The sequence below is a fragment of the Lonchura striata genome, chromosome 1 (assembly GCF_050655825.1).
Source record: "Lonchura striata isolate lonStrDom1 chromosome 1, ASM5065582v1, whole genome shotgun sequence".
Classification (NCBI taxonomy): Eukaryota; Metazoa; Chordata; class Aves; order Passeriformes; family Estrildidae; genus Lonchura; species Lonchura striata.
In genome coordinates this window covers 15,686,816-15,713,314 of record NC_140703.1, presented here as the reverse complement: position 1 = coordinate 15,713,314, position 26,499 = coordinate 15,686,816, and the positions used below count along the sequence as shown (strand labels likewise).

General features: G+C 51.4%; 1 protein-coding gene across 9 annotated transcripts; it reads left to right on the top strand.

Annotated features, from left to right (window-relative positions):
- The first annotated feature begins 92 nt into the window (after positions 1 to 92).
- On the top strand, positions 93 to 25,737 carry CD101 (CD101 molecule). Of its 9 annotated transcripts, XM_085561216.1 has the most exons (11): positions 93 to 1,051; positions 1,146 to 1,376; positions 5,808 to 5,896; positions 12,114 to 12,491; positions 13,321 to 13,737; positions 16,412 to 16,789; positions 17,563 to 17,943; positions 18,866 to 19,270; positions 22,267 to 22,668; positions 23,476 to 23,871; positions 25,357 to 25,737. In XM_085561216.1, the coding sequence occupies exons 2-11, from the start codon at positions 1,258 to 1,260 to the stop codon at positions 25,548 to 25,550; spliced, it is 3,159 nt and encodes a 1,052-aa protein (XP_085417342.1). In that variant the 5' UTR covers positions 93 to 1,051; positions 1,146 to 1,257; the 3' UTR covers positions 25,551 to 25,737. The 9 variants fall into 9 exon arrangements, with proteins under 9 accessions (XP_085417342.1, XP_085417293.1, XP_085417127.1 ...); XM_085561167.1 differs by having other exon boundaries at positions 237 to 4,280; positions 7,142 to 12,491; XM_085561001.1 differs by having other exon boundaries at positions 237 to 4,280; positions 6,915 to 12,491.
- Positions 25,738 to 26,499: the final 762 nt, after the last annotated feature.

Below are 26,499 nucleotides of genomic sequence, written 5' to 3'. Positions count from 1 at the left end.
AGCACTGTTTATCCTGTCAAATAAGCATGGACCCTATTTTTACAGGAAGTTTTAAATATTTGCCTATGTTTCTGGCATGAATTGGGAAGCATAGTTATTTTCTGAGTCTATTGTGTTTTCTACCCCACTGTATGTCACCCTTTTTGTTGGGAGAGTTTTATTTTGATTAGTTAAGGACAGGAGTCACAGTTGGGAGTGTATATTTAATATCTGCTGTAAAACCTGGTGTTAGATGTTGAGTCTTTCTTGACCTCTTCATGAGGCTTCTCATTTCCAAGGTACCAGGAGGAAAATCAATAGTGTTGGAAGAAAACTTCCTGCTTCCTTTGCCAATGGCTGAATTTAGGATGTTTTTTTACCCCCAGCAACCATGCAAAGACACCGAAATCATACAGCAAGGAGGTGACTTGCTGTCATGCTTTAATCCAGACTGGCAGCCAAGCCGCACACAGCCACTCACTCACTCCCCTACCAGTGGGATGGAGGAGAGAATTGGAAGGGTAAAAGTGAGAAAAATACATGTGTTGAGATAAAGACAGCTTAATAGGGAAAGAAAAAGCCATAGATGGAAAGAAAGGAATTCATTCCCTGCTTCCCATGGGCAGGCAGGTGTTCAGCCAGCCCCAGGAGAGCAGGGCTCTGTCACGCATAGCAGTGACTCGGGAGGACAAACAACTTCATTCTGAATGTTCTCCCTTGCTCCTCCTCCACCAGTTTTATATGCCCAGCATGGCACTGTGTACTCTGGGGTATCCCTGGGGTCAATGGATGTGGCTGTGTCCCCTCCCATCTCCTTGTGCCCCCCCAGCCCACTCACTGCTGGGGTTGGGTGAGAGGCAGAAAAGGCTCTGTGCAAGCTCTGCCCAGCAGTAAGGAAAACATCCCTGCATTATCAGCACTGCTTCCAGGACAGATCCAAAACACTGCCCCATGCTAGCTACTCTGAAGAAAATGAACCTTATTCCAGCCAAAAAACCTGCACGCTTGCTTTCCAGCAGGAAGTTGTTTGAGGCAGCAGTGGTTTTGAGAGACCAAGGCAGGCTTTGGCAAGGTGAGTTTGTGTTTAGAGTGGTGTATGCTTTGTCTGAGCAGGCTGTAGTGCAGGCCAGGTGACATCAAAGTGTTTACCTTTGGCTTCTTTCTAGATGGAAAGGTGTGCTGTGCAGAGTCTGCTTGCAGGAATCTGGGAGGTGGCACCAAGCTCTAAATCCTTAAGGAGCAACAGGAGCCATCAGCCGAGATCCAGGAATGTCATAAATGGTCCCTCAGCAGCACCTCTGCCAGCTGAAGGTGCCCAGCACACACAGGTACAGCAGGAAGGAGTGGTGTGCTTGTGGGACAGCAGTCCTTGGCCTCGAGCAGCTTACAGCTCACAGGTAAGTCTGGATTAGCTTTTATGAGCTTCACTTGCCTCCCCTATCCCCTGGGATGACCTGGGTCCTTAATACCATTCTTGTAAACGTGCTCGTATTTTGTCCTAAGAAAGAAAGCTGAAAAATATAAGTCTGGAAATGCAAGGGGTACTGGCAGGTAAGTGCCTGGGTGCTACAGTGAATGATGGGAGGTGTCACGTCTCTAACACTGCCTTGTACCTGCTGTGGGCACAGCTCAGCCAGCTGCTGATAGAGGTATGGCCTGCTGCCATAGGGGCAGTCTGAAAAGCACTTGTGTGTCAGAGCCTGAGAGTTTAGTTGCTTTCAGAACACCAGGCTCAGGCAACATCCTTGGCTGTTCTTTTTCTCTGACAGACCCTAGTGGTGCTGCTATAGCTGTGGCTGACTGCCCTGCTTGGGTCAGGGCCAGTCCAAAAACCCTCTCTGGGCTGGAGCTGACTGGTGTCCAGCAGGATGCTTGAGAAGACCTGTCTCTTTGTCATGTGAAGCTGAAGCCCTGTCATGCAAATCTTCCAAGGAAATGTGTGACTTTAGCCTTTCCTGTGGGACTTCCCGCACTTCAGTGACTGCAGGGGGCTGAGCTCTGCACAGCAGGTATCAGGACAAATGGTGTTTCAAGAGAGTCTTTAGTGACTGATTGAAGCTGTGGCATGTGCTAACTGAAGGAAAAGCCAGTTCTCATTCTTGTGCCAAATACACCTTAAATGCCACGTGTAGCTTTTAGTCAGACAGCCTTTTGCCAGGGATTTCCTTTTGCTGCTGAGGAAAATGGCATTGTGCTGTAGCCAGCAGATGACTGATCCTGGGTTATGGAGGAAACCAAGCCCTGTGGATTTTCAGGTCCCTCAGGAGAGCTGCCATAGACACAAACTGTTCTCTTCTCCTTGGCAGCAGAGCTGCATTCCATGAAGTGCCAAAAGTGTAAGAGCATGTCTGCTTCCACCTCTGCCAAGGGGGTAGAAAGGCAGGGCTTTGCAATACAGGCTTTGTGAAAGCAAGTGATCATTTTATATATATGTCTGTGTATATATATGTATGTATGTATTATATATATATATGTGTATAAATATATATATATATATATATATATATATAATATATGTATATATTTTTTCATCTGGAATTTTATAACCTCCAGTGTGTGCTGGGCCTTAGACCAGACCACAGACTTAGTCTGAGCACACCTCTGTTGTCATCAGAGGCGAGTGAGGAAGCTGCAGACAAATGGGCAAAAAGTTCTGGTTCTTCTTGGCAACTTACCCTAGGTTATGCCCTCTAGTTCCTGGCTTCTATGATCCTGGCAATAGTTTGACATATTTAATGGATGCAAGGCGTGCCAAAGACTCTTAAGTTCCTAAAAGTTTCCTAAAGGGTGGAGTTAGGAAAAAAGAGAGGATTAGCTTCCAGAGCTCCTGCAGCAGAGCTGGCAATATGAACGTACCAGTTACTGGGCATCTGGGAGCTCAGAGATGTCTGAGAGGACAGGACTGGTGTTGCCTTTGTAGCTCTTGTTGCCTCCATTCTGACTTCAGCTCTACAAAGGCCCTGGCTGGGATGCTAGGGCTGTGGTAAACAGAGAAAATATCCATGCTGCTTAGCATCTTGCCTGGATGTATGAAATCTGTGTGTGGTTGCAGCCAAATGCATGTTCTGAATGCAAGTGCAGTAGTTGTAACATCCCCTTTGGTGCTCAGGTACATCCTTTTGCTGTCCTGAAACTTGTTTGCAGATTTAATCTGTGTTTCCTTCCCTCTGCCTTCTCTTCTGTTTTTCATGCTTCCCTTCAGCAGCTTTTTCTTGCCTTTGTCTCTCTGCATCTAAAGGAGGATGGTCTTTTGTGCTTCTCTGTCTGGAGGAGAGCAGGGGTACATTGTTATAGTGTGTTCTTGAATCATCTGCTGAGAGCTCAGGCTGCAGAACTCCCACCCAGTGCCCACTGCAGAATCACCCTGTGCACATACACACAAATATTTTGTAGCTGCTTTCCTTATGAGGACTCCAAGCAATATGCAAGGAAAGTAAGCATTTCTGATGGGGAAGTGACTCCAAAGAGACATTTATATTCCTTTTGCCAAAGCAGAAGGGACAGGTTTTTTTTTTTCTAAGAAAGATGGTTCAGCCTTTTTTCTCCATCTGCTTGCTATCATAACACAAATTCTGCTCAGTGTCTAGGAGCTCCAGACAAGCAACCACTGTGCTGAACATTTTCATTTTTCAGGATTACAATGATGTGATTCATTGTTGACACCCAGGATAGCTACCCTGGACATGAGAAACAGGTAATTAAAGAATGTAATTTATCTGAGCTAGTTGAGATACGCATCTCAGAATAAGAACTGAAGGCACTTGTTTTTCACTATTGCTGTAGAGGAAAGCACAGTTCACCTAAGACATGAGAATTAGGCAAAACACTTGTATAAAAGTATTGGGCAGACAGGTAGGGGCTGAGAGAAATGAGGTAATGGCAGCTCCATCTAGTGATGGACTGGGGAGGAGGGAAGAAGTCCCAGCAGGGAGCAGTTGGTCATTCAACCCACAGACAGGTGCTGGGTCCTCAAGTTCTCTCCAAACATAGCTTATGTATCCATGAAAATACTTCCAGGATGGATTCTGGTCTCCATTTTGTTATTTGTATAACACCTCTGCCTTTGTGCAAGAGCCCTTGGATGATGGTTCTCAGGATGAATCCAGTCTACTCTGTGTTTTCTATCCTTTTGCAGGCTCCTAGACTTCAGCCAGGCAGCTTTTCTGCAGTGTGGCTACTGGAGTCAACCGTGCCTCATACTGAGGTCCCTGGTGTGTTATCCACAGTGTCCAGTCCCTCTGCAGGGGCCCAGTGACTGATCAGGCTTCTTGGAGTATTTAGTGCAAAATCATTGCCATAAGGTGAGTCTTCTAGTTAAAAAAAATAATAATAAAAAAAAGTATCTTTCTACTTTATTGTGATTTTAGCCTTCTTCTGCAGGGACAGACCTTACTAGCTGCTTTTTTGTCACTGCCCACTCTCTCCCCTGCCCCCATCACTGTAGGCTGACAAAAGCATGGCCTCTTCCTCTAGCTCAGAAATGTGCATATCTGGTTTTTCAGGGAGAGCCCCTTCAGCTCAGAGCATTCAGACTGGTAGAATTATCCATTTCATTAGAAATAAGATGTTAAGGGCCTTCTGAAGTTGATGGCTTTTCCTGTAGCCTTTCAGGTCCGTGCTGAGATGGTCTTTGCCTTGTGCCATTATCTTTTTTTTTTTTCCCTCTCTTCTTTCTGTCTCCTACAGTTCCCTGCATGGATGAATGCAGAAAAGGTCTTTTCAGAAAAGGTCTATAAAGGTCTTTTGTGAGTTGCTATTCATTAAATTCCCTTTCCTCAACCTGACTATGTACAGTGTTAACAAGACAGCTCTCAGGACCCTTGGGCATGGCACTGCTGTCTTTAAACCTTCCTTACCTCATGTCAGTGGTGGCAGCAGCATGTTGCCAGAGTGTCACCTCTCCCAGCTCGACTGAGACATACATTTCAGTGGTGAGAGGTGTTCTCCAAGTCCCTGCAAGGAGCAGGGGAGTACTGGAGGTTGTCTTGTGTGAATGGTGTCAGGCAAAAGGAAGATAGCTGCTGCTGTGTTGAAGTCCTGAGCACATCCTTTGTCAAGCCCTTCAGTGGCAACATTGAAGGGGGAGTTGCTTGCCCACTGAGACTGACAATCTGAGCACAAACAAGTGAGATGTACTGTGTACATTTGCAACTCTTCCTGCCATCTCTGTTTAATCAAAGCAGTGTACCCTGCAGGGTTTCCCTGGAGTTCACTGCAGCTCCTGCCTTTTGTTTGAAGGGAATTTGTTTGTCTCAGAGTAAGCATAACTTAGCCTTTTTGTGACCATAGCCAAAACACTGTTCTGTAGTGCAAATGGAGGATAGCAGCAACCACAGCCTCAGTATTGCCCACAGTGTGCTCTGCTCCTGTGGTGCCCATGTGACAGTGAGGGCAATGTGGGGTGGTGCTGTCCAGAGTGCTCTTCCCCAGCCTAAGGAGGATGAAAAGGTGACATATAGGAACCAGAGCACCTACTGCATGGCCAGGTAGCTAAACATACCCATCATGTTAATCCTACTTTGGGAGGCAAAGTTCCCCTGGCAACCCCGCCCCCAAGCAGACTTTCTTTGGACACCTGCATGTAGGTGCTTGAAGAGAAGAGAGAAAAGATGCTTTTTGAGTTTTCAAGATGAACTGAAGCTGGCAGTTCTGGGATATTAAAAAGGACCACTCTGGCTCTGCTGTTGGGCCATGAAAAGACACTGCTATTCCTGTGATCTCAGACAAGTGGGAAAGAGGGAATTCTTTCAGGCAGATGAGCAAAGCCTTTGATGGTAGGTGAGGTTTAAGTGTAGTTCTGCCATTTCTCCCTCGCTTTGTCATTTCAGGAGCTCAGCTGTGAAATGGTCCCACGTTGCTGGCAGTGCTGGGCTGGTTCCACACCTCTGGTGCAGAAAACACTCCAGTGTCCTGGCTGGTAAGGATGGGACTTTCTGTCTACATAGGTGGTATGGTTTTATGTGGTGAGGTTTCCCCTGTCAGCCCCACTACTACTCCGTGGGACCTCCAGCTCCTCCCTCTTCAGCCCCAGCCCTGCAGTTGCCTGCCTACAACTCCTGGATCTCTGCTCACTGCAGTAGCCTTAGGGCAGGGAAAAATCCATGCATTTCCCAGTTCAGACACTTGACACTGGAGAGGCATGTGTTTCCTGAAGTGCCTTGGAACCCTCTGCCTACCTCTAGGACTGGGAAGCATGATTTTGTGCATATTCCACCTGGGTTTGTTAGGAGAGCATGTCCCTGCTGCAGCCACTGGTGCTGTGGATTTTGGGAATTGGAGTTGTCATTTTCCCAGCCTAGATGTATTTAACAATTGGTTGCAGCAATGGGTGTTTAATTATCTTGCTAGCATTTCCAGGCCAGCTATTTAACTTTATTTTTTTTCAAACCCTCTTGCTTCTGGAAATCCTGTAATCGAATCCAAGCTCTGTCAATCTAATTAGTTTTGAAGTGCAGAATCTCCATAACTTAGAGACCTAAATAAGCAGCTTAATATGAAAACCTAGTTTCTCTCCCAACATGTAACACCATCCTGCACTCCCCCCAGAAATTCCTCCTGAACAACAGCCCACTGCGACTGCTCTCCTATCCCTCTGTTAACCTCCCTCCTCTGTTCCCCGGCCTCTGCCCGGGCTGTGTCCATTGGGAACTCAAAGTACCAGGCTCATCCCTCTGCTGCTCTGCTTCAAAGAGCCTTTCATGATGCTGCTTGCGTAAAAGATGCTGATGCTGCTTCAAATGGCAGCACAGAGCGGTCCGGGGGCGGCGCGGAGCAGCTCCCGGTGCTGCGCAGAAGCCGGGCTGGGCAGGGGGGCTGCACTTGGAGACTTCACTGTGACGTGATCAGGCCCTGTGTGTGCTGCAGAGGGGGATCACCACGATTTATGGAGGGCAGGCTGTACTCTTCTTTGATTTTTTTTTTTTTTTCCCCAGTAGAAATGATGGTGCAAATAAGAGATAACACCAGTTCATTGAAAAAGAGTTGTGCGTGTTCTCGGCTGTTTGCTACTCAGTGTGGCCAGAGTCCTTAGAAGCTGCAGCTGTACAACACAGGTGTTTCTTGGCTTCTCAGCCACTTCTGCTCTTAGATTTCAATTTCTCTCGTTTTGTTTGTGGTTTTAATTATTTGTTTTCAGTTGCTGTACTGTATTGTGTATTTTCAGTGCAAACTGACCCCCGCAACCTTTCTGCGCTGCTTTGGGATTTTGCTCATGAAAACCCTAACCTTGCCCTGCGTTGGAGCCATGTCCCTTGAGGGCCATGCAAGATTTGACTAAAGGAAGCAAATCTTCCCACCACCATGACAAGAGGTTGTTATTTTCTTCTCTTTTGTTAGTCTTCCCCTTTTTTTGGTGGCTGTCTGGTTTTCCTGGGACTGACAGGCCCCACAGCACATCAGTGGGGAGATCTGTATCCACCAAGATCTCCCTTGGCTCCCACAGCCCAAGGTGAAAGCCACGTGGCAGCCAGGCGAGCTCCCAGCAAAGTGAGCCTGGCTCCAGCAGGAGCTGGAGGGAATTTGGGCATTTATGCTTCGTCAGGAGGTTTCTGGCCATGAGAGTGTGCCCGGGGGAGTGCGGCTGAGCCGCCGGCCTTGGGGAAGGCAGGCAGCAGGCCGGCTCGCTCTGTAATTGGGGGCAGCAACCAGCTGCCTTTGATGTCTGAGCCGGGCTGAGAAAACCTGATGGCAGACTTCAAAGTCTGTTGCTCCAGCTCCTCTGATTATCTGTCGGCTTCTGGCGCGTCCCCCAAGACTGCCAGATTATCCTGGCTGATGCTGTGCTCTTCCCCGTGCCCCCCCCACCCTGCCTGGCGCCAGCCTCTTGCTTCCAAGGCTGCAGCTTCCATCCCTCCCTGTCCTCCTGCCTCTCCACATCACTGTGGGCATATGGCAATGGCATTTCTGGGTGGGAGACTGAGCTCCTGAGACCTGTGAGGCAGAGGCAGCATTTTTGGAGAGCTTGCCTCTAGCCTGCACCCCTGGGCTGTATTCCCCCTCCCCATTTGGTCACAAGAGTAAACTGAAATGTGGGGAGCTCTCTGCAGCTGCTCTTTGCAAGGCACAGAGGTGTTTACAGCCACATAGGCTGAAAACCTTCCTGTGCAAAGCTGGATTTGCCTCAACCTTTGGATGGTGACGTTTGTTGTGACTTTTCAGTGGAAGCCAGCAATGAATGTGATGGCTGCAGGCACAGGAAACCACAGCTTCCCTAACCCCAGGCACCCAAATGGGGTGAGGGAACTCATGGGAGCCATATAGCCTGACTGAGATCTGGGTTACAGCCTTTCCCCTGCGCTTGCCTAATCGCTTTTGTCTCAACAGACTCCTCCCCCTAAAAATAAACACTGATTACTTGGTCACCTCCTTCATCCTCAACAGCTTCCTCCACAGCCTTTCTACCCTGATGTGGGTCTGACCCTGCCTTATTTCCATCTCTCCCCAGGATCACTGCAGTGTGAGTGTCAGCACTTGTCTAGCTAAGAGGTTTCCAAGTCACTGTGGATGTTGCTGATGGCTGCTCTGCTCTTTTAGGCAGAGCCTCCACCTCACTGCACTGGGCTTGGTAAAAATTTTCATGCTGCATTTTTGGTGGCATTTTTATGGAAAGCTTTGACCCAAAGTGGCTGAACAACCTCCAAAAAGGGAACCTTCAAAGGGATCCAGGGAGAGGCAGGAGGAAGGAGAACAGGTATGGAGGTATGCAATTAAAGATGGTCATCACCAGTGTAAAAGACAATGACAGTGGTCTGGGCAACCTAATCTCCAGCTTTATGCTCTAGAGGGGGGAGATGGCTGTATCCTGCTGAGGTGTACTGAGAGGTGGCCCTGCTGTGGTGCTGGCAGTAGCCAGGCTGTTCCAGGAGCTAGAGACCAAGAGTGTTTAATCCCTGTGGGCCTGTGCAGCACTTCAGTTCACCAGGTGGGCTCCTGGGCACATGCACGTGCCTCAGAGGAGGAAAGTCCTCTGCTCTGTGTAGGTACAGGCAAAGACCCTCTGTGCTATCCAAGAAGCATATTTCCCTGTCACTTCCTGTCTGGTGTCATGCCTGGGAAAATAGAACAATGGAATCTTTCTCCCCATGGATTTGGACTCTGATATGACTTCTAATGGCAATTTTGTCTCTGTAAAGAATTCTCTGATCCCCTTCCTTCACTCTGCCCTGCTGTATGTCTGGTTGCACTAATTTCCCAGGGAGGAAGAGTGAGTTTTAGCCTGTGCAGTCCCAGGAAGAGGGAGCTGTTGGTTTTGTCCACAGAGCATCATTATTGCCAGGGAAAGGGTTTGGCCAGGCAATCCCATTCTCCCGAGTTTCTCTACTGCAAATGTAAACTGCGACTCATGCATCATTAGAGTTGCAAGCTTGGAGTTAAACTGTCCCCGAGTGTGTGTTTATCTGCACACTGACTGTCGGAAGCTCACTGAGGTTGAACTCCAAGTTTCCTTTCCATTTACTCTGTCACTGTAGCAGAGATGTTTTGATGCTTTTCCCTCCTCCAAAGTGGTAAGTGGGTTGGCTTACTGTCAACAGGATGATCCCCCAGGGCAGTGCTGGCAGTGGGTTGCTCTTGGAAAGCAAACCTCTCCATCCCTTTCCTTCTGAAATGGGAAGGTTTAATCCTGCAGCACGGAATGTAAGCCTACCACACAGTTGTGGCTCTGCGCATGGCTGTGTCCTGCTGCCACAGGGCACAGACCCTCCTCAGGGTACACGTGGGATCCTGCAGGACCTCTGCCTGCTGCCACAGCCTGTCCCCTGGTCTGGATTTGGTTTGCTGAGGAGTTGATGAGGAGCTGGCTGATGGAAGGTCGAGCCTTTAAGCAAGAGGCCTCTGCCTCCACCCCCCAGCTGTCATATGTTGGTTTTATAAATGGGGAAAGGAGGGACCTCATGTTTGTTTTGGGTTTTACATGAATCTCATTCCCTCTGGAAGCCCTCTGGGATCTAGCAAGAGGAGCTGTTTTATGGTTGGTTTTTGCTTGTGAATCCCTGCACTAATTAAGTCATTCAGTCAATCCCTCTGGCAGCAGTGGGAACAGCATGGCTCAGGGATGCTTTGGGGAAAAAAGCGCAACAACCCCACCCCAAAAATCCCCAAAACAAACAAACAAAAAAACCCCCACCAAACTAAAAAACCCAAGCAAACAATTTCAGCAGTGTCTCTGATCCTAGCTCTAGTGTTTTGGTTACATGCCTTGGGTACTGGGTTTTCCCTGCCCAGGACGTGCCCCTGGATGACCCACCATATGCCAGAACACCCCTGGCACCTGCCAGCAGGAGCAGCAGCGTGTCCCAGGCATGCAGCCACAGCATTTATCTCTGGGAATGTGCCAGAGCCCCTGGAACTGTGCTGGAGCCTCCTGCCCTCAGCCCTCCAGCTCAGCTCCCTGTGGTCTCATTGCTCCTGCCAGAACTGTTGGGCCAGGATCTCCCACATCCATGGGATGTGCACACAGGATAAAGTTCCTGGCCAGTTCCTGGCTCTGTGGTGATCCTTCAAGAGCCAACAAGCTGGCTGGACTGGCTGCTATGATTCTCCTGACCATGTAGTGGATGGGCTGGTGGGGGTGCTGTGGGAGGGATGCCCCACTGCACCCCAAGGCAGAGCTTGGTCAGCCATCTGCAAGGAGCACTGTGCCACCCTAGCCTGTACCTAAGGCATCATGCTGCTGTCTGCAGCCCTAGGAAATAAATAGCTGGAGCAACCTTCAGCCCTATAAATATGGTTCCATCCCTCCCTGGAATCCAGCCCCTTGTCCCCTCCTTGCTGTTAGCAGGGAGCAAGCTACTCCGTGCAATAAAGGGGAAGGAGTGAGACAGAGGTTTATCCCATGAGCTGCTGTTGGACAGCAAAGCCACAGCCAGTAGGTGCCCACAAGTGGGCATCTGGCATAGGCACAGTGGCAGAAGGGGCTTTGGGCATTGTCATACTTGCTCAGGTGGCCTGGGGACAGGGCACAGGCTGTCACCTCCCAGAGGGTGTTACTTTGCTGATGCACCCCGCTTTGTAACTTCTCCCTGCCGTTCTAAGCAGAGGAAACCACCACTGACAGACAGTTTCCTCCCAGCCACTTTCTAAATAACGGCGTGGCTGTCACTGTCGCCTGTGAGAACCATCACCACCCCTCTGGGAGAGGATCCAAGCAGAGCAGATTCCCATGGGGCTGGCACAGTGCCTGGCAGCTGCCTTCCTCTTCCTCCTCCTGGGTGAGTGCCCTACCCAGTGGCCAGAGCTTTCTTGGAAGTGTTGTGGGGAAAGCAGGGCATGGGGGGCTCAGCCAGTGCTGCTCTGGCTCAGTCACCATGGGAAGAGATGCCATCAGCATGTGCTCCTTCTGCACTGTGTTTTCACTCCAAAATGAGAGCCCAGACCCCAAGAGGGTTTCAGTGAGGGGACATACACGTCCCCATTGAGTGGCTGATTGCAGTGTGGAGGGCGTTACCTCACTCCCTCTCCCACTGAGAGGGAATTTCTGAAGGTTTCCTAGGCAGCCCTGCCACCAGCTCTCTTTCCTGGCCATTACAGTTGTTTTTTGTCTCAGGGCCCATGTCCTGTGGGCATTCTGCTTGGTGCACATGCTGAGCAAATGTCACAGCTGGGAGCTGTATGGAAAGGGGGAGGGTCTGTGAGTGGCAATCCCCAGACCCTCTGCAAGCAGAAATGGAAGGAGCTCTTGATGCTTCCTGGTGTCCCCTGCCTTCAGAGGAGTTCTTGCTAACCCCCCGTCCTGTGCTTTCCTCTCTTTCTGCCTATGGAGCATCTCTGCAGCAGCCAGCCTGCTGCTGACCTCCACTGTCCTGTGTGCCTCAGCTTCTGCGTTGCATCTCCACCTCTGGCAGTGATCAGCTCTGCACCCCTGTTCCCTGTCCCCCACACTTTGTGCAGGACCTGGGAGCTTGGCCCTCTTCATTATAACACACCACAAGCTTCCTCAAGTGATCTCAGCCTGGTTGCTGCTTCCTCTGCAATGCTGCCTGAGAGAGGCTCTTCAGGCAAGAACGGGCTCAGCAGCCCCCTGGCCACGATGCTGTGGTCTCTGTCGTGTGACTCCCAGAGTGGCAGGAGACAAGAAAGTTCAGGGTTCTGTTGTCACGGGGCTTGTTCTTGTAACTGCACACCGTGTGTGCCGACAGGTCTGACTGCTGGCCAGCGGGTGGTGACTGTCCAGGAGGGACCCCTCTACCGCGTGAGGGGGTCCCACGTCACCCTGTGGTGCAAGGTGAGCGGCTACCAGGGCCCGGCTGAGCAGAACTTCCAGTGGTCCATCTACCTGCCCTCGGCCCCCGAGCGGGAGGTGCAGATCGTCAGCACCGTGGACCCCTCGTTCCCCTACGCCATCTACACCCAGCGCGTGCGCGGGCGCGGCATCTTCGTGGAGCGGCTGCAGGGGGACGCCGTGCTGCTGCACATCACCGAGCTGCAGGACCGCGACGCCGGCCAGTACGAGTGCCACACGCCCAACACCGACGAGAGGTACTTCGGCAGCTACAGCGCCAAGACCAACCTCACGGGTGGGTCCTGCATGAGAGCCCTGCTCCCTGTGGGGCAGGTCTCTGTGTCCGCACAGGGACATCTCATCTGTCAGAGGGACAGCTGGAGAAAGGGAGGATGAGTGGGGCTGAGGTAGGCATGCCCAGGTATCCCCTTGCATGTTCCTGGTTATTGCCTCCCAGCCAGAGCAATGGGAGGGAAAGGAAGCCTCTGCTCTCCCGTGGCCTGACCAGCTCCTGGCACCGATGCAGCGTGTTGCAGCTGAGCACTTAGGGAGGAAGGAGTTTCCCTGCCCTGTGCATTAACTTGTCTTCTCAGGTCAGGGTGTGGGAATTGACCCAAGTGGGATACCCACCGATGGAGGGAGGTAGCAGCTCTTGCAGACCACTGGGGAGGGAAGGCAGTGGGGTGGAGATACAGATGGAAAGACCCAACTGTGAGCCCACTGAATCTGCATGGTGATATGGTACTTCAATTTGTTGTTCAGCCCTGTTTTCTCCTTCATCTTGGTGTAGCACCAGTCTACATTTGGGATAGTGAGAGGATGGATTCTAATCTCCTTGGGGTTGCCTGATTAATACTGAGTGTAGTTTGAAGAGGGCGCTGTCAAGAGATTCACTGTTTTTCTTGTTTGCTGAGATTTTAGTCACTTCACACCTCAACACAAAGTGATGGAAGCTTGTCCATCAGCGGCAGAAGGTTTTTCTCCTGTGCTGTCAGATCCCTTAGGCCCTGGTTGCAGTTTCTTGGGAGTTGTCCTATGGAGGGACATGAGCTGGACTCAGTGATTCTTGTGGGTCTCTTTTAACGTGGGATGTTCTGTGATTCTGTATTTCTCCCCATGCTCAGTGATTCCAGACACACTCTCTGCTTCCATGGCACCCCAGGCCCTCAGTCACATGGAAGGGGATGCGGTGGAGCTGACCTGTGAGGTGTCCAAGTCCACTGCCCAGCACACCCATCTCTCAGTTGGCTGGTACCTTCTTCAGGGAGCAGGAGAGCACCGTGCCAAGGAGATCCTCACCCTCTCCAAGGACTTCATCCTGAAGCCAGGGCCCTCTTTTGAGCAGAGGTTTCTGGAGGGGGATGTGCAGCTGAACAAGGTTGGGAACACCACATACAAGCTCATCATCAGGGAAGTGAAGCCATCTGACCAGGGGCAGCTGTACTGTGAGGCAGCCGAGTGGATTGAGGATCCTGACAAGACATGGAAGGACATCTCCCGCAGTCAGACAGAGAGGACTCGGCTGGCAGTTTTGGGCCAGGGTAAGGCCTTTGCAAACTCACCTGTTGGCTCCAACTCCCCTGTGCATTCCAGGCTCTACAGCAGCAGATTTCAGTGCCCCTTCACCTGCCTCTGCCGAAGCCCAGGGGCACACTGGTGGGTTTGGCTGGACCCTGAAGGGGTGGGCTGGGCTGAGCTCAGGGTCATGGCAGCCCCTGGTTCAGGAGCTGTTGGTGCTTTGCTGCTCATGCAGCCGAATCCCCAATGCCAGAAGCAGGCCCACAGCCTCAGAGACCCGTGCGAGGTGTTAGCAGAGGGCGCAGCGTGTGCCCACAGCAGCCTGGATCCTTGGCAGTGCTAAACTCCAGAGTGGAAAACAGGGTTGTTACACTGCCTCAAGGCTCTCATGGCCTTAAAAAAGTCAGCTGCTCCTCGCTGTGCCTCAGCACAGGCAGGGAGGGACGCAGGGATGGCCCTTGTGTGTGTGCACGGCTCTTTTTGGGGGTGGCTTGTCTGCTCCTGCTGCCACCAGCCCGCTGTTTCCAGAGCAACTGGTGCTGCTGTTTATTGGGCCTTTCCTCTGAGCATCCCTCCAGCCACAAGCCTTTGCTGGCTGCGGTCCCTCACCCTGCTCTTCCCCCAGATGCGTGTGAGTAGCTGTGCCCAGGAGAAGGGAGAATCTCCCTCTCTCACCAGTACACCAAGACAAGGTTGTGGCTAGTTGGTGTCCTTTAACATACTGTGCAGTAAAGTTGGAGCAAGTCTCCCACTGAAACTCTGCCTGTGGAGGTAGTGTACCGTGTCCCCACACCTCAGGGCGTGTGGAGGAGGCTACAGAGCAGAGCTGGGGCTGTGAGGGGAGCTGATGTCTCGTGGGAGGGTGGTGAGTCAGAGCAGGAAACCAAAGAAACAGATGGGTGAGAGCTAAGCACTCCCTACGTGGCGTGGTGCAGGGGAGCAAGGTACCAGGAGGAGGGGGAGGGAAGTGTGGTCTCTTGTCACCTTGTTTCCTGAAACTTGTCTGACTGGCAAAGCTTTATTTCCCTCCTTGTGCAGCGAAGACTTTCCAAGTCTGCTGCTGTTTGGGCAGCAATGGCAGTCAGTGCACTTCTGTGCATCCTTTTGTTGAAGAGGGCTTGTCATGACTGGTAGTGTGTAGATTCAGGCATTAGTTCATTTAGAAAACTTGTCAGAGTTTGGTGTTTGTCCTGTGGTAACTGTTTAAGGTAGAAGGGAGGTGATGGTGGTGAGAGGACTTTATGGTGGACAGTGTTGGTGCTCCTGGTATTGCCATGGTGGGACAGCAGTGGGTGTGCAAGCCCTCCATCAAATTTGCACGGCTGGTTTCTTTCTCTGGCGGAACCCAGTGGCGGAACCCAGAGCTGAGCACCCTGTCACTCCGAGAGCCATTGACTACTCTGGCCATGGCTAACTGCTCCAGTGGTTTCTATAAACTCTGCAGCAAATATTTAGGAATGCCAAACATATCTGCAGCAGCTGGGATTCTTGTTCACAAACTGTTTATGAACCAGTGTTTAAATTCACAGGGTACTGTGCTTTCGATAAATTATTTGAGCCCTTCCAGTTGTGGTCTGGGAGCTGCTCTGTTTTACTTCCAAACTACAGCACATAACCTTTCCCTTTTTCTGAGACTCAGGGGGCACCACTGTGACCCAGGGACACAGTGGTGTGAGCCACGGAATGAGGGCTCAGTCCTTCCTCCAGGTTTTTGGCCAAGCCAGTGCTTTGTGGGGTCATGGCAAAGAGTTTTGGGGTGCCCAGTGGGTCTCCTACTTGCAGCCACTGTCCAGCCAGGCTGATGGCAGGAACCAGGGGCGTTGAATCCCAGTGAGGAAGGTGAATGGTATCATAGGACCCAGAGGTGGGGCTCCTACCTCAGACACAGCTGACTGCCCAAGGGGGTCTGCTAAGGGGAAGATGGCTTTTAGGTTCCCCCTGTCACTGCCTTCTTTGCTCAGCACCTCCTGCTAGTTGGTATGGGGGTCAGGATCCATCTTCTCTTTCTTCCTTCCTACCCCCTCATGCTGTGACAAGTCTTGACATTTCTGCTTTCTGTAGGACTTTAACCCAAATCCTCTCCAGCTTGAAGGGCATCTCTTGACCACAGCCCACAGTAGCCACTGGGGATTTCACCATGCAGGAACAGCCACAGTAGATTCAGACAAGTAACTTGATTGCCAGCCCTTCGTGCACCTTTTTCTACCACAAGCAGCAGAGTTAAAACCACCACTGTGACAAAACCCCCTTGTGCCACTCTTTGGCTTACAGGATAGGTGTTCCATGAGGTAAAACAGCTCCAGGAGGTGAGACAGAGCAGCACCTGCAAAAGCTGACGCCTCTGTGTTAGGGCAGCCCTCAGTTTGGATGCCTGAGTTGAGCAGGGGGAGGCTGTAGCCGAAGGCTGTCCCAGTGAATTCTCTGCTCTGTCGGGTTTATCTGCTCCTAAGGGGGGAGCTCAGCTCCCCAGGGCTCTGGCACTTCCTCCACCTAAAACTGCTGTTTAGTGCCCAGAGCTGACAACCCTCTCCCCAGGGTCAAAGTTTTCCATCATGACCACTTTTCTTATGAAAAAGCACCCACGTTTTAACAGAGAATTCCTTCCTGTTGCCCTCTGCAAGGCCACTGGTGCTGCCAGGCAGGAGGGCAGCATGGGCAGGGCCACCCACCACCCTCCTTGTTTTTGGTTGCCCACAGGCAGTGACCTCTCCGTGGACATCACTGCTGCTGAACCCTCCCTTTCCGAAGGGGACACCTTGCAGCTCACTTGTGTGCTGGGAGCCCCAAAGAACAGCAACTTTAAAGTGATCTGGCTCCTCAATGACATGGAAGTGGCCAGGGTTGACCCCCATGGGGTATTGATTTGGAAGGAAGAATACGAGGAGAGAGCCAAGCTGGGACAGCTCCGAGCATTCAAGCCAAGCAACACAATTTATGTCCTCACCATCTCTGAGGTGGGGCTGAAGGACAAGGGTACATATCAGTGCTCTGTGTCAGAAATGAAGTCTCCTGGGGACTTGCACAGCATCCAGACCGTTGTGTCATCAGGCATACAAGTCGACGTGAAGCCAATAGGTTAGTAAATCCTAATAGCTGCTCTTCTGGGTAAAGTCTGCAGGATCCTTGACTGGGGAATGCTTTAGGTCTGGCTTCTTCTTGACAAGGACAGCAAGAGTGCAAGTATGCCATAGTTTTTGATAGATAATGGGAAAAGCATTTGCTTTAGCATATATTAGCATGACAACCACAGTAGCTGTCAACAAAGTGTAAACCTTTAGTCCAGTCTCTTCGCAGTAAGTTTTGGGGCAAATAGGTAGAATTCTGAGGAGTCTGGGTCCTCCTGTATCTTTGGTACTGAAAACTGTGAGCAACATCTGCTGCTAATCCTGAAAATCACAGGAAAACCCAGCAGAAGAGGTACGTCTGGGGAGGGGGATCATTGCCATTTCCATCAGGGTACTCTCACTGTTTTGGATGGATTATTTGTGAGAAACCACTCTAAGAAAAGTGTGTAGGAGGCTCTTGGTTTCCTTGTCATAGCTAGATAATGGTTATTCTGATGTAGCAGGACCTGCCTGCTGGGACTCCGTTTTTAAGCTAATTCTTTATGTATCATGTCCCAAGAAAGACATAAACCAGAAAAAACTCTCAAAACAAGACAAAAAAAACCACCACTACAAAGCCTTCTCCAAATGTATAGGGAAAGTCTGGTTGAAAATTCCAGGCAATTCCCCAACTCCCTTCCTTTTCCAACATCAAGATTTATCTAGTCATTCCATTTAATACTGCAGTATCTCGGGCTGCTCCTAAGGAGCGCAGCATCCCAGGGTGGCATCTGTCGTTCGCAGAGAGCCGCATGCACCTGGCCGTGTCCACCAGCACTCCCCGGGTGACGGCGGGAGAGCCCCTGGTCCTGCGCTGTGAGGTGCAGGGTGCCACCGGCCCCGTGTCCCTGCGGTGGTGGCACCTGCCGCCGCGGCTCCCGGGGCACAGGGTGCTGGTGGCCACCATGGAGCAGGATGGCAGCCTGAGCCTGGGCAGCGCCTACCAGGACGGGAGCGCTCGGGGGAGCCTTTGGCTGCGGAAGGAGAGCTCCGGCACGTTCACCCTGGTGATCCCCAGCACGCTCGAGGATGACGGAGGGCAGTACAGGTGCGAAGCAACGCAGTGGTCCCGAGGCCAGAGCTGGACAGGGAAGGGGGAGGCAGCAGTGACGGTCAGCTCCATGGGTGAGTTCAGCCATCCCTATTTCTGGGCTGCAGGCAGTGCTGGAGAAGCGGGTGGGCACACCAGCGGGACACAGGCCTGCTGTGCTCTGAGCTCTGCTGCAGGGTGACCTAGGGCTGATCACTTGGCCCTGCAGTGCCTCAGTTTCCCTATTTCTGCCAGGATGCCAGAGTCCTCCATGGTGTGTTTTGGGAGAGAGCAGTGGGAGACAATGGCTAAAACGCTGGGAGACCTGAAGGGCAGTATCTTGCTCAGCAGGCCTGTCTCCTTAAGCCTGAATACAAAATATCTGTCCTAGTAGGATAATTACTTGCAGTAATTAGTTCTACAAAGCTACTTGCTGAATTGTGTGGTGGTATTTATCAGAGATACACCCCTGGTGCTGGCCTCTGATTGCTTCTCCTGCCCTCTTCTCTGAGTGCAGAGCTGCTAATCTCCAGGGTGTGCAGTGACAACATCCTTCCTTCTTGGGTGCCTTTATGGAGAGGCAGCTTTTGGCTGTGATTTAGGGTGATTTTCCTTTCTTGTTTCTGGGCTGGCTGCCTGAGAGCACCATTGAGGCCAGAGGAATTGTTAAGTTTTTGTGGAGGGTGGAGGGAAGCAGCAAACGGGACAACAGCATCAGCAGTGGATCCCTGGCTCCTCCACTGTGGGTCTGGGGACCCTGGAAAAAAAGGTACTCAGAGTTTTCTGGGAAAGTGGCAGGTGGGAGAGGGCCAGAGGCTGCACTGGGTGGCAGAGCATAGTGCAACCAAGTGGAGAGTGGTGCTGGCAGAGGAGCAGCAGCATTGCTGGTACCACGGTGCTGCAGTGCCTGGGGCTGCATGAGAAGGGTGGTGGTGAGGTGGCACAGGGCAGGACTTGTGTCCTCATGCCAAGGGCAGGACTTGTGTCCCTGTGCCAAGGCTCTCTCCTCCCGAGCAGGTCTCGGTCTGCACGCCACGCTGAGAAGCCGAACTGCCTCCGTCAGTTACGGGCAGAGTTTTGAGCTCTTCTGCCAAGTAGATGCCAGCTACGCCCTGGAGGAGGTGCCGCTGTCTGTGCGGTGGCTTTTCCAGCCCAGCCCACCCACGGGTCCCTCACACGAGCTGGTCCAGGTCTTTCCCAATGGCACTGTGCTCTGGGGGCCAGCACAGCCACACTTCCAGGGGAAAGCCCAGCTGGTGAAGACTGGCACCTCCTTCAGGCTGCACATCCACGGTGCCCTGCCTGCCAATGAGGGGACGTACCAGTGTGAGGTGGAGGTCTGGAGGAGGAACATCCTGCCCCTGGGACAGTCAGCAGCCAGCACCAGCTCCAATGCCGTGGGAATAAAAGTGATGCTGCCAGGTAAGCAGAGCCTTCAGCAGAGGTCTCTCCTGCAACTTTAAATCCATCAAATGTGACCAGGGGCAACTAGGGCCACTGATGTCTGGGGTGTCCCCAGCAGGGTCGCCTCCCAGGGCTGCAGGAGATGGTGCTGCTGTTCTAGGGCTTCCTCAGCACCTGACAAAACCTTGGAGGCAAATTTGGTGTTGGCAAGTGGCAGTATATTTACTGGCAGATTACACAAAGCATATAGGGATCAGCCTTGCCACCAGGATTTTAAGCCTGCTTTCTGGAAAGAAGCAGTGCCCCCCCAAGATGCCCAGCTGAATGTTTGGAGTGTGAAGCACGGGTGTACATGGTGTGGGCTTCTGGGAAGCAGTAGAGAGAGAGCAGCCCCTGAAGCTGATGCTGGGATGTGTCTGTGTTCCCTGAGCAGAATATTGAAGGTATGCTGAGAGAGCAGCAGGCCTCTCTGCCGGGCTGGCAGCCAGCACTGAGCCTCAGGGTGCCAGGGACTCGGTGGGGAGGTATCTCCTGCCCATCCTATTCTCTGGGCACAGCTGGGCTGCACAGCTGGGGCCCTGCCCGGGCTTCCCTTTTATGGGCACCCCTGCAGGCAGGGCCTGCGCTGCCATCCCTCCTGCCAACATCCTGCTGGGAGCTTCATCCTCTTATGGAAGAGAGATGTTGCAAGCAGACCCCAGCCCCGCAAGCCACCCTGCTATGCTCCTGCTTCCAGCAGCACCACGGTGTCAGCGTGCCCTGCTCACAGCTGGGGCTGCTGCAGGAATGACAGGGTTTGTCCTGGCCAGAGCCCCTGAGCCTCTGGAGGCAGCTGTGAGAATATGGCTGGTTTGGTTTTTCTGCCCTCGTGTCTGTTCTGCCAGCAAAGGAGAGTTCTTGCACTTTTTTTTTTCCTTGCAGTAAGTGCTCCTTCCTCTAAAATCCTCGGATTTTCAGAATCACAACCCAGTGAACTGAAATTATGCATTTTTCATGTATTTTAACTGATGGGTTTGCTGTCGTGTAAGCTAATACATTTCCTACCCTGTCTGGGCTCTTTTCTCTGGTGCTCTCTCCTGTCCCACTGTTACTGATTCCTCACCCCTGTGGAACTGACTGCTGGGATGCTCTGTTGAACACTGGAGCTACAACCACTGGCAGGGTGGCAGGGAGGCAAAGGGGTGACAGTAATCAGCATCTTTGAGTGCATATCTCTAGTGTAAATGGCATTAAGATGAGCAGGTGTAATTGCAGAGCATCTACACAGAGGAGATGGTAGCAGCATGAGGCTACAACATTTGGCTCCAAATGTGTTGCAGCTGCTGCTGGGGACTGCAACACGGTAATGATGGTGGGAACTGGGAGAGGGTGATGCACAGTGGGAGGTTCCTGCTGGCTTTAGTGCCAGCTCTCTTGGAAAGGCAGCACAAGCCAGTAGAGGATATTTGGGAAGGTAGGGAAGTCTGCGGAGGAAGCCAGCTCAGGCAGCAACAGGGTTGAGGGGAAGCTGCAGAAAATGATGCTGCAAATCATGAAAATCACCAGCCTGCTTCTCCTCATATAAAACCTTATAGTTGGAGCCTGCAGAGATACTGGAATTCTTGACTTTTTGCGTCAGCACTTTGTTTACTACATGTCAGTTCATGCTTTAGGAGTTTACATGTTGCTGTGGTCTACGGATCATCTTCAGATGGGAGGGACATGCATGAAAGATTATCTTACTTTGACCAGTCTCAAGAGAGACAGTGAAGGCCTCTGAAGTGGATTGCTAGAGTTTTGAGATTAAATACTTGAAGGAATGGGAAATGTGCAAGCTTTTTGCTGCAATGTCCCCCTTCCTCCTCAGCCCCTGTTGGAGAAGCTGCAGCTCCCTCCTGTCCCAAAGCCCTCTCCACAACCTGCTGCCACCACATCCCTTGGGAGAGGACTGGAGAGTGCCCTGCTGAGCCTGTGGCCAAGGGCAGGGGTCTGAGACATTCTGAGGGACCATCTCAGTGTCTCCTCTGCTGCTTGTCCCCAAACCAACACTCAGGAGCTGAGCCTTAAGGGAGCTCAGTTGTCCCCAGCCTCTGTGGCAGAGGGTGTTCTGCTGCTTAGCTCATATGCAAGGAAAGTGCTAAGAATGAAAACTCAACCTACAGTCCCTTAAAACCCTGATGGTGTCTCCTGCTGAGTAATTTCTCCCTACCCGAGAGTACATACCCATGTGTATTCCTTCCCTGACTGCACTGCATGGAGGGAAAATGCAGGTGGCTGGAGGACCTTTAAAGATACAGATCTGCAGCCTTTTCACTGCTGGAGAGGTTCCAACAACAGGTGATGTGCTGTGGGAAGAGGTTCCCTCAAAGCAAGAGCAGCACAGACATATCAGGATCAGAATTTCCCTCTGCTGAGGGCAGAGCTGCAGGCAGCACCATCCCTCTGCTCTCCTCAGCTGCACAGCATTGAACAATCACTGGGTGTGATCACAAAGGGTGTGCAGGACTCTGTCCTGTGCTTTTGGATTAATAACCACAGCAAACACCTGAGATAGCAACTGTTAGTGAACCCCACAGAGGCTCTGTAGTCTCTCTGTGATAAAAGACACTTGTTTGCAGTCTGCAAAGCCGTGGGCTGGTTTTGTCACGTATGTGTGAGCCTGCTGATGGGAGCAGTGGTAGACAGACACATTTGCTTCAGACAGAGGCTTTGCCTCTAAGCTCCAGCACAATGGCTGCCTCCATCCCCCATTCCTGCTCCATGGTCTCCAAGGCACCTCCTCTGCTACTCTCCTGCCCAGTGACACCCAGCTGTGATCCCCTGCAATTGTTTGAACAAGGGTGTGAGGATTTGCTCTTTCCCTCCTTCCTCCACCCTCTGCTTCAGCATCCTCTAATGAGCCTTTGTCCTCAGTGCACCCTCTTCCTTACTCCTCTTGCAGTGTGTTTCTCTCAGGACAGCTTTATTCCTCTCCTTGTCAGTGTCCCTGTATTGGCAGCTGCATCTGGCATGATTGTTTTGTTTCTCCATTTTAGAAAGCAAGCTGCAGGTTGCTACGACAGACAGCTCTGTGGAAATTGCCAACGGTAACGCAGCCATCGAGTGCAGGATTGTGTTTGCCCAGAATAATTCACAGTTTGCTGTTACCTGGTACCTCCTGCCTCCTCTGGCAGGTGCAACACCCCTGCAAATCCTCAGGGCCAACTACAGTGGCATACTGGAATACGGGTCTGAATTCAGCTCTTCTGCACAGAAGTCCCGGTTCCTGAGCCACAGGGTGTCCAGCAACATATTCCAGCTGCAGATTCTGTCTGCAAACCTTGGGGACCGGGGCAGGTACTACTGTGTGGTAGAGGAATGGCTCTGGCTGGTGGATGGCTGGTACAAGCTTGGAGAGGGAACATCGGGAAGGACCACGCTGAACTTCAAACTCTCAGGTGAGCAGGTGTTATCCCTTGTATAGGTGCTGCTGGGGAAGGTTGGATCAACTGATGACAGGCCCCTGCCAGGCCTCTCCTAAGCTGGCAGGGCTTAGGAAAAGCAGCAGCTCCTGTGTTGGATCACAGGCTTAGGGATGCAGGAGTTGTCAGTGCCTCTCAAAGGGAAGGAGGGAATTAGGAAGATTTGCCACATCCTCCCAAACTAACTGAGCTGCTATTTTTGCTACTGGCAGATGTAGTTGAATGCTTCATAACAAAGTCAATTGTGGCCTTTTTCTTTTCCCTCCAACACCTGGTGCACTTGGGTGGTTCTACAATACTGTGAATAGAAAAGTTGTCCTTACCTCATGCTCGTGAGCATCCTGAAGGAAAACAATTGGTTTTCCTTACCCTGAAGCACATTGCTGCTAAGGAACAAGACTGGAGGTTCAACTTCTCTCACCTTAATCACTGCACCTCTGGGGTGCATAATGGATCTCCCTGGCTCAGTTCTTCCCTCTCTCAGCCTCACTCCAGCCTTAAATAAAGTGCATCAGAGAATTCTAGCTTCCTAAATAGCTTTTGGCCCAAAAGATACCTTTATCACTTATTTGGAGGGGATAGGAAGTATTACTGAGCAGAGATGATAGGCAAGGTGGTGGATGCCCCAGGGAGAATGAGTCCACAGGAGCAAGGGGCCCGTGGGAGGCCATTCCAATACCTCACACTTTGCTCCAGAAGGCTCCTGTCAGCCTGTGGGCGCAGGCTGAAGCGTTTTCACAGCTGTACAACATCACAACATCTTTCTGCTTCACTGTCCCCCAGAGCGCGAGCTGCAGATGGACAAAAGCAACCACAGCCTCTCTGCGAGGGAGGGCGAGGAGGCGACGCTGCCCTGCCGGCTGCAGGGTGCTCCCCTGCCCGGCTCACAGCTCTCGGCCACCTGGTTCCAGGTGACGAGCAGTGGCCGTGACAGCGCCCTGCTGGCCCTGCAGCCCGACGGCACCGTGGAGTACCCCGAGGAGCGCCTGGCAGCCCGGCTGTACCTCCGCCGCCGCTCCGCTGGCGACTTCGGCCTGACGCTGAGCAGCGTGGAGAGGGGAGATGCCGGGGCCTATTACTGCCAGCTGCAGGAATGGCAGCAGCAGAGCGAGGGGAAGGACTGGGCTGTGCAAGCCTTGGCATGCTCAGGGTACACCCAGCTCACCACCGTGCCTCCAGGTATCGCTGCCGGGTGCCAGGGGCTGATCACCCTGCGTGGCTTGTCTCCCCATAGCCGTGCTGGGGCCAGAACCTACATGTTTTGGGGGGGAAATTGTTGGTGTGACTTCTCTGGCAAGTCTGTCGAGACTGAGGTCTCTGAAAACAGCCTCTGTTTGCTTTGGGGTGAGTGGGGGTGCATGCTGGGTGCAAAGGTAGGACTGGATTCTGCGTTGCAGAAGTTAAAGCAAAAAAGCAAAGGTTTCAGTCAGGTGCACACAGCGTTTTTAGGAAGGTAATAGGCAGGAGTTGTTGCTGCTTTGGGAAAATAGGAGGCTCAGATGACCCATGTGGAGGAAAAACTATAAACTGTGAAATCAATCATGATGCACCCAGCTGAGAGGATCTTGCACTTGTACTCACCTTCATCTCTGGAGCTGCCATGCCTGAAGCCAGCCTGGGTGCCTACACGAGTTATGGCTTCTGCAGCAATTCCCAGAGCTGACCAGCATGGAGTGACCCTGCAGAGCCCTCCCCTGTGCCTGCTACTCCCACAGCCAGGCACGGGGCCTGCTCTCATGATTTTGCACCTACAGCAGAGCTAATCTGGATTTAATTGCACAGAGAGGGACTGACAGCACTTCATCCCCCCTGCTGTTGTGTTACTGCTGTTATCCATCACAGCTCTCTAGCTTGCAAGATTTCTCCTTCATCAGCTCCCTCTATCTCTTGTTGCCCATTACTGGTGGAGTAACCATTGCTAAAACTGCTCAGTAACTGGTAGTAAATTCTCCTCCAATTTTTGAATAAGTGTTTTGCCAAGTGCTTTGCATGGTTTTCACAAAAGGCAAAATATTAGCTGGGTGTTTTTTCTTTCTCTTTCAATTTTTTTTTCTTTTTGGAGGGGTGGCCATGTGTGTGCATGTGTGTTCCTCCAGTGATGCAGGTATCTTTGAAGTACCCAGCAGCCTCCACCTCAGCTGGGAGCTGCTTTGCAGGAGCTGCCAGGGATGAGGATGGTGCTCACAGCTGCCTGCAGCTCAGTAGGGATGAAATATGATAGCAGATCAGCAGTAACAAGGAGGGGGGCAGATGTCTGGGGGGACAGGGACCTCTTGATCTGGTTTCCTTAGCTTTCCTCTTATCCCATCTTGCTCAGTGGTGCAGCCTCTGATAGACTTCTACCTCACCCCACTGTCACTGGTGTCAGGCAGAGTATGTTGCTTGTCCTTACTGAGCCCAATCTGGAATGGGTTTGCAGAAGAACTGGGCTGTTTCTGTTGGGATCTTTCAGATGAACAAGCCAGGGCCTTATCTGACCTCCCCAGACAAGAAATTGAGGCAAATTACCTGGTTTCTCTCCCTCTTCTCCTCAGGTAGCCTGTATGAATTCTTAAAAATTGGTAGCTGTTGAAGATGGAGGGAAAAGTGTTAAGAAAATAGCACTTAGGAATGAGAAACTCAAAATAGCTTGAGGCCTCACTTTTTCTTTCTTTTTTCCTCCAGAGTCGACTGTTCTATCTAGGATCTGCTCATCCCCACCACTGCTGAACTTCATCTTATTCTTACCACTGGTTCTGATCCTTCTCCTGGCCCTTGCTCTCTTCTGCTGGTACTGCAAATTCAGGAAAAACAAGAAGGGCAACATCACAGGGTGGATGATGGAACTGGAAGGGAATGAAGAGGCCAAGAAAACTTAGCTGGGCTGTAGAGGCAGATGTAACTTGGAGGAACAGAGCTGGACAGCTGAGGAGTACTGAGTATTTGCAGAGGGACTTTTTATTGTTTTGTAGTAGCTCGTGCAATAAATCCTTGAAATTGTGTTTGCTTTTGATGGAATGAGGCAGCTTTGGAATTACTAAGCAAATAGAGTTTTCATAACAAGTATTTCTGTATTTTTTATTAGGTACTCGCCCATTTCCTGCTCTGTTTGTTGTGGTACATTGGGAGGTCCTTGCAGTATGCACCTCCCACTGTGGATAGAAGAGATGTTATTCCTCTGTAGGAATAAGGGGAAAAAACAGCTCTTTCTGCACTGTGACACAAAAGTACCACATTTCTATTAGTTTTAGGTGTCTTGACAAAATCTATGTGGTGTCCAGGCTAAAAAACAGTGGTAGAACTGGAAGTGGAATACTGGTGTCCCATTTAAGTCATTGCCCTTGCCTTTGCCCACTCTTTGCTGAGGAAGCTCTTGGACACTGCTGTTTTCACAGTCTGAGAGTGCCTTTGGCCAAAGAGCATCACCTCTCCAAAATGAAACAGATCTTCATCACAAAACCTGTCACAGGAACTTGAGGACTGGGCAAGGCTGGCTGGGCCTGAAGAAAGTCCAGAGCAGAGGAATCACAGCCGTCCGCAAAAAGCCAAATCATGTTGACCCAGTAAAGGACTGGCAAGGAGTCTTGGATCCCAGAAGGAAGATGCAGACACCAAACCATCTCAGAAATAAGCCTACAAAGTTTCCAGCTCTTTCCTTTGCTTCTGCTGTAGGAGAAGACAGCATCCAGCCCCTGGTTCCTGGGCTATCTGTGGGTCAGGAAGCTGCACAGCTGGGACCTGCTGTTAGACACATCCAGCTTGTCCCACGTAAATAAAAAAGCCAGGTGTGTGCTTGTGGGGCAGCTCGTCTATACCCTGGAATCCAGC

Coding starts and splice junctions, on each gene's coding strand:
- CD101 (XM_085561167.1), top strand. CDS start 11,732: ATGGAGCATCTCTGCAGCAGCCAGCCTGCTGCTGACCTCCACTGTCCT. Junction 12,492..13,320: donor CGCCAAGACCAACCTCACGG/GTGGGTCCTGCA, acceptor CCCCATGCTCAG/TGATTCCAGACACACTCTCT. Junction 16,790..17,562: donor AGTCGACGTGAAGCCAATAG/GTTAGTAAATCC, acceptor TGTCGTTCGCAG/AGAGCCGCATGCACCTGGCC.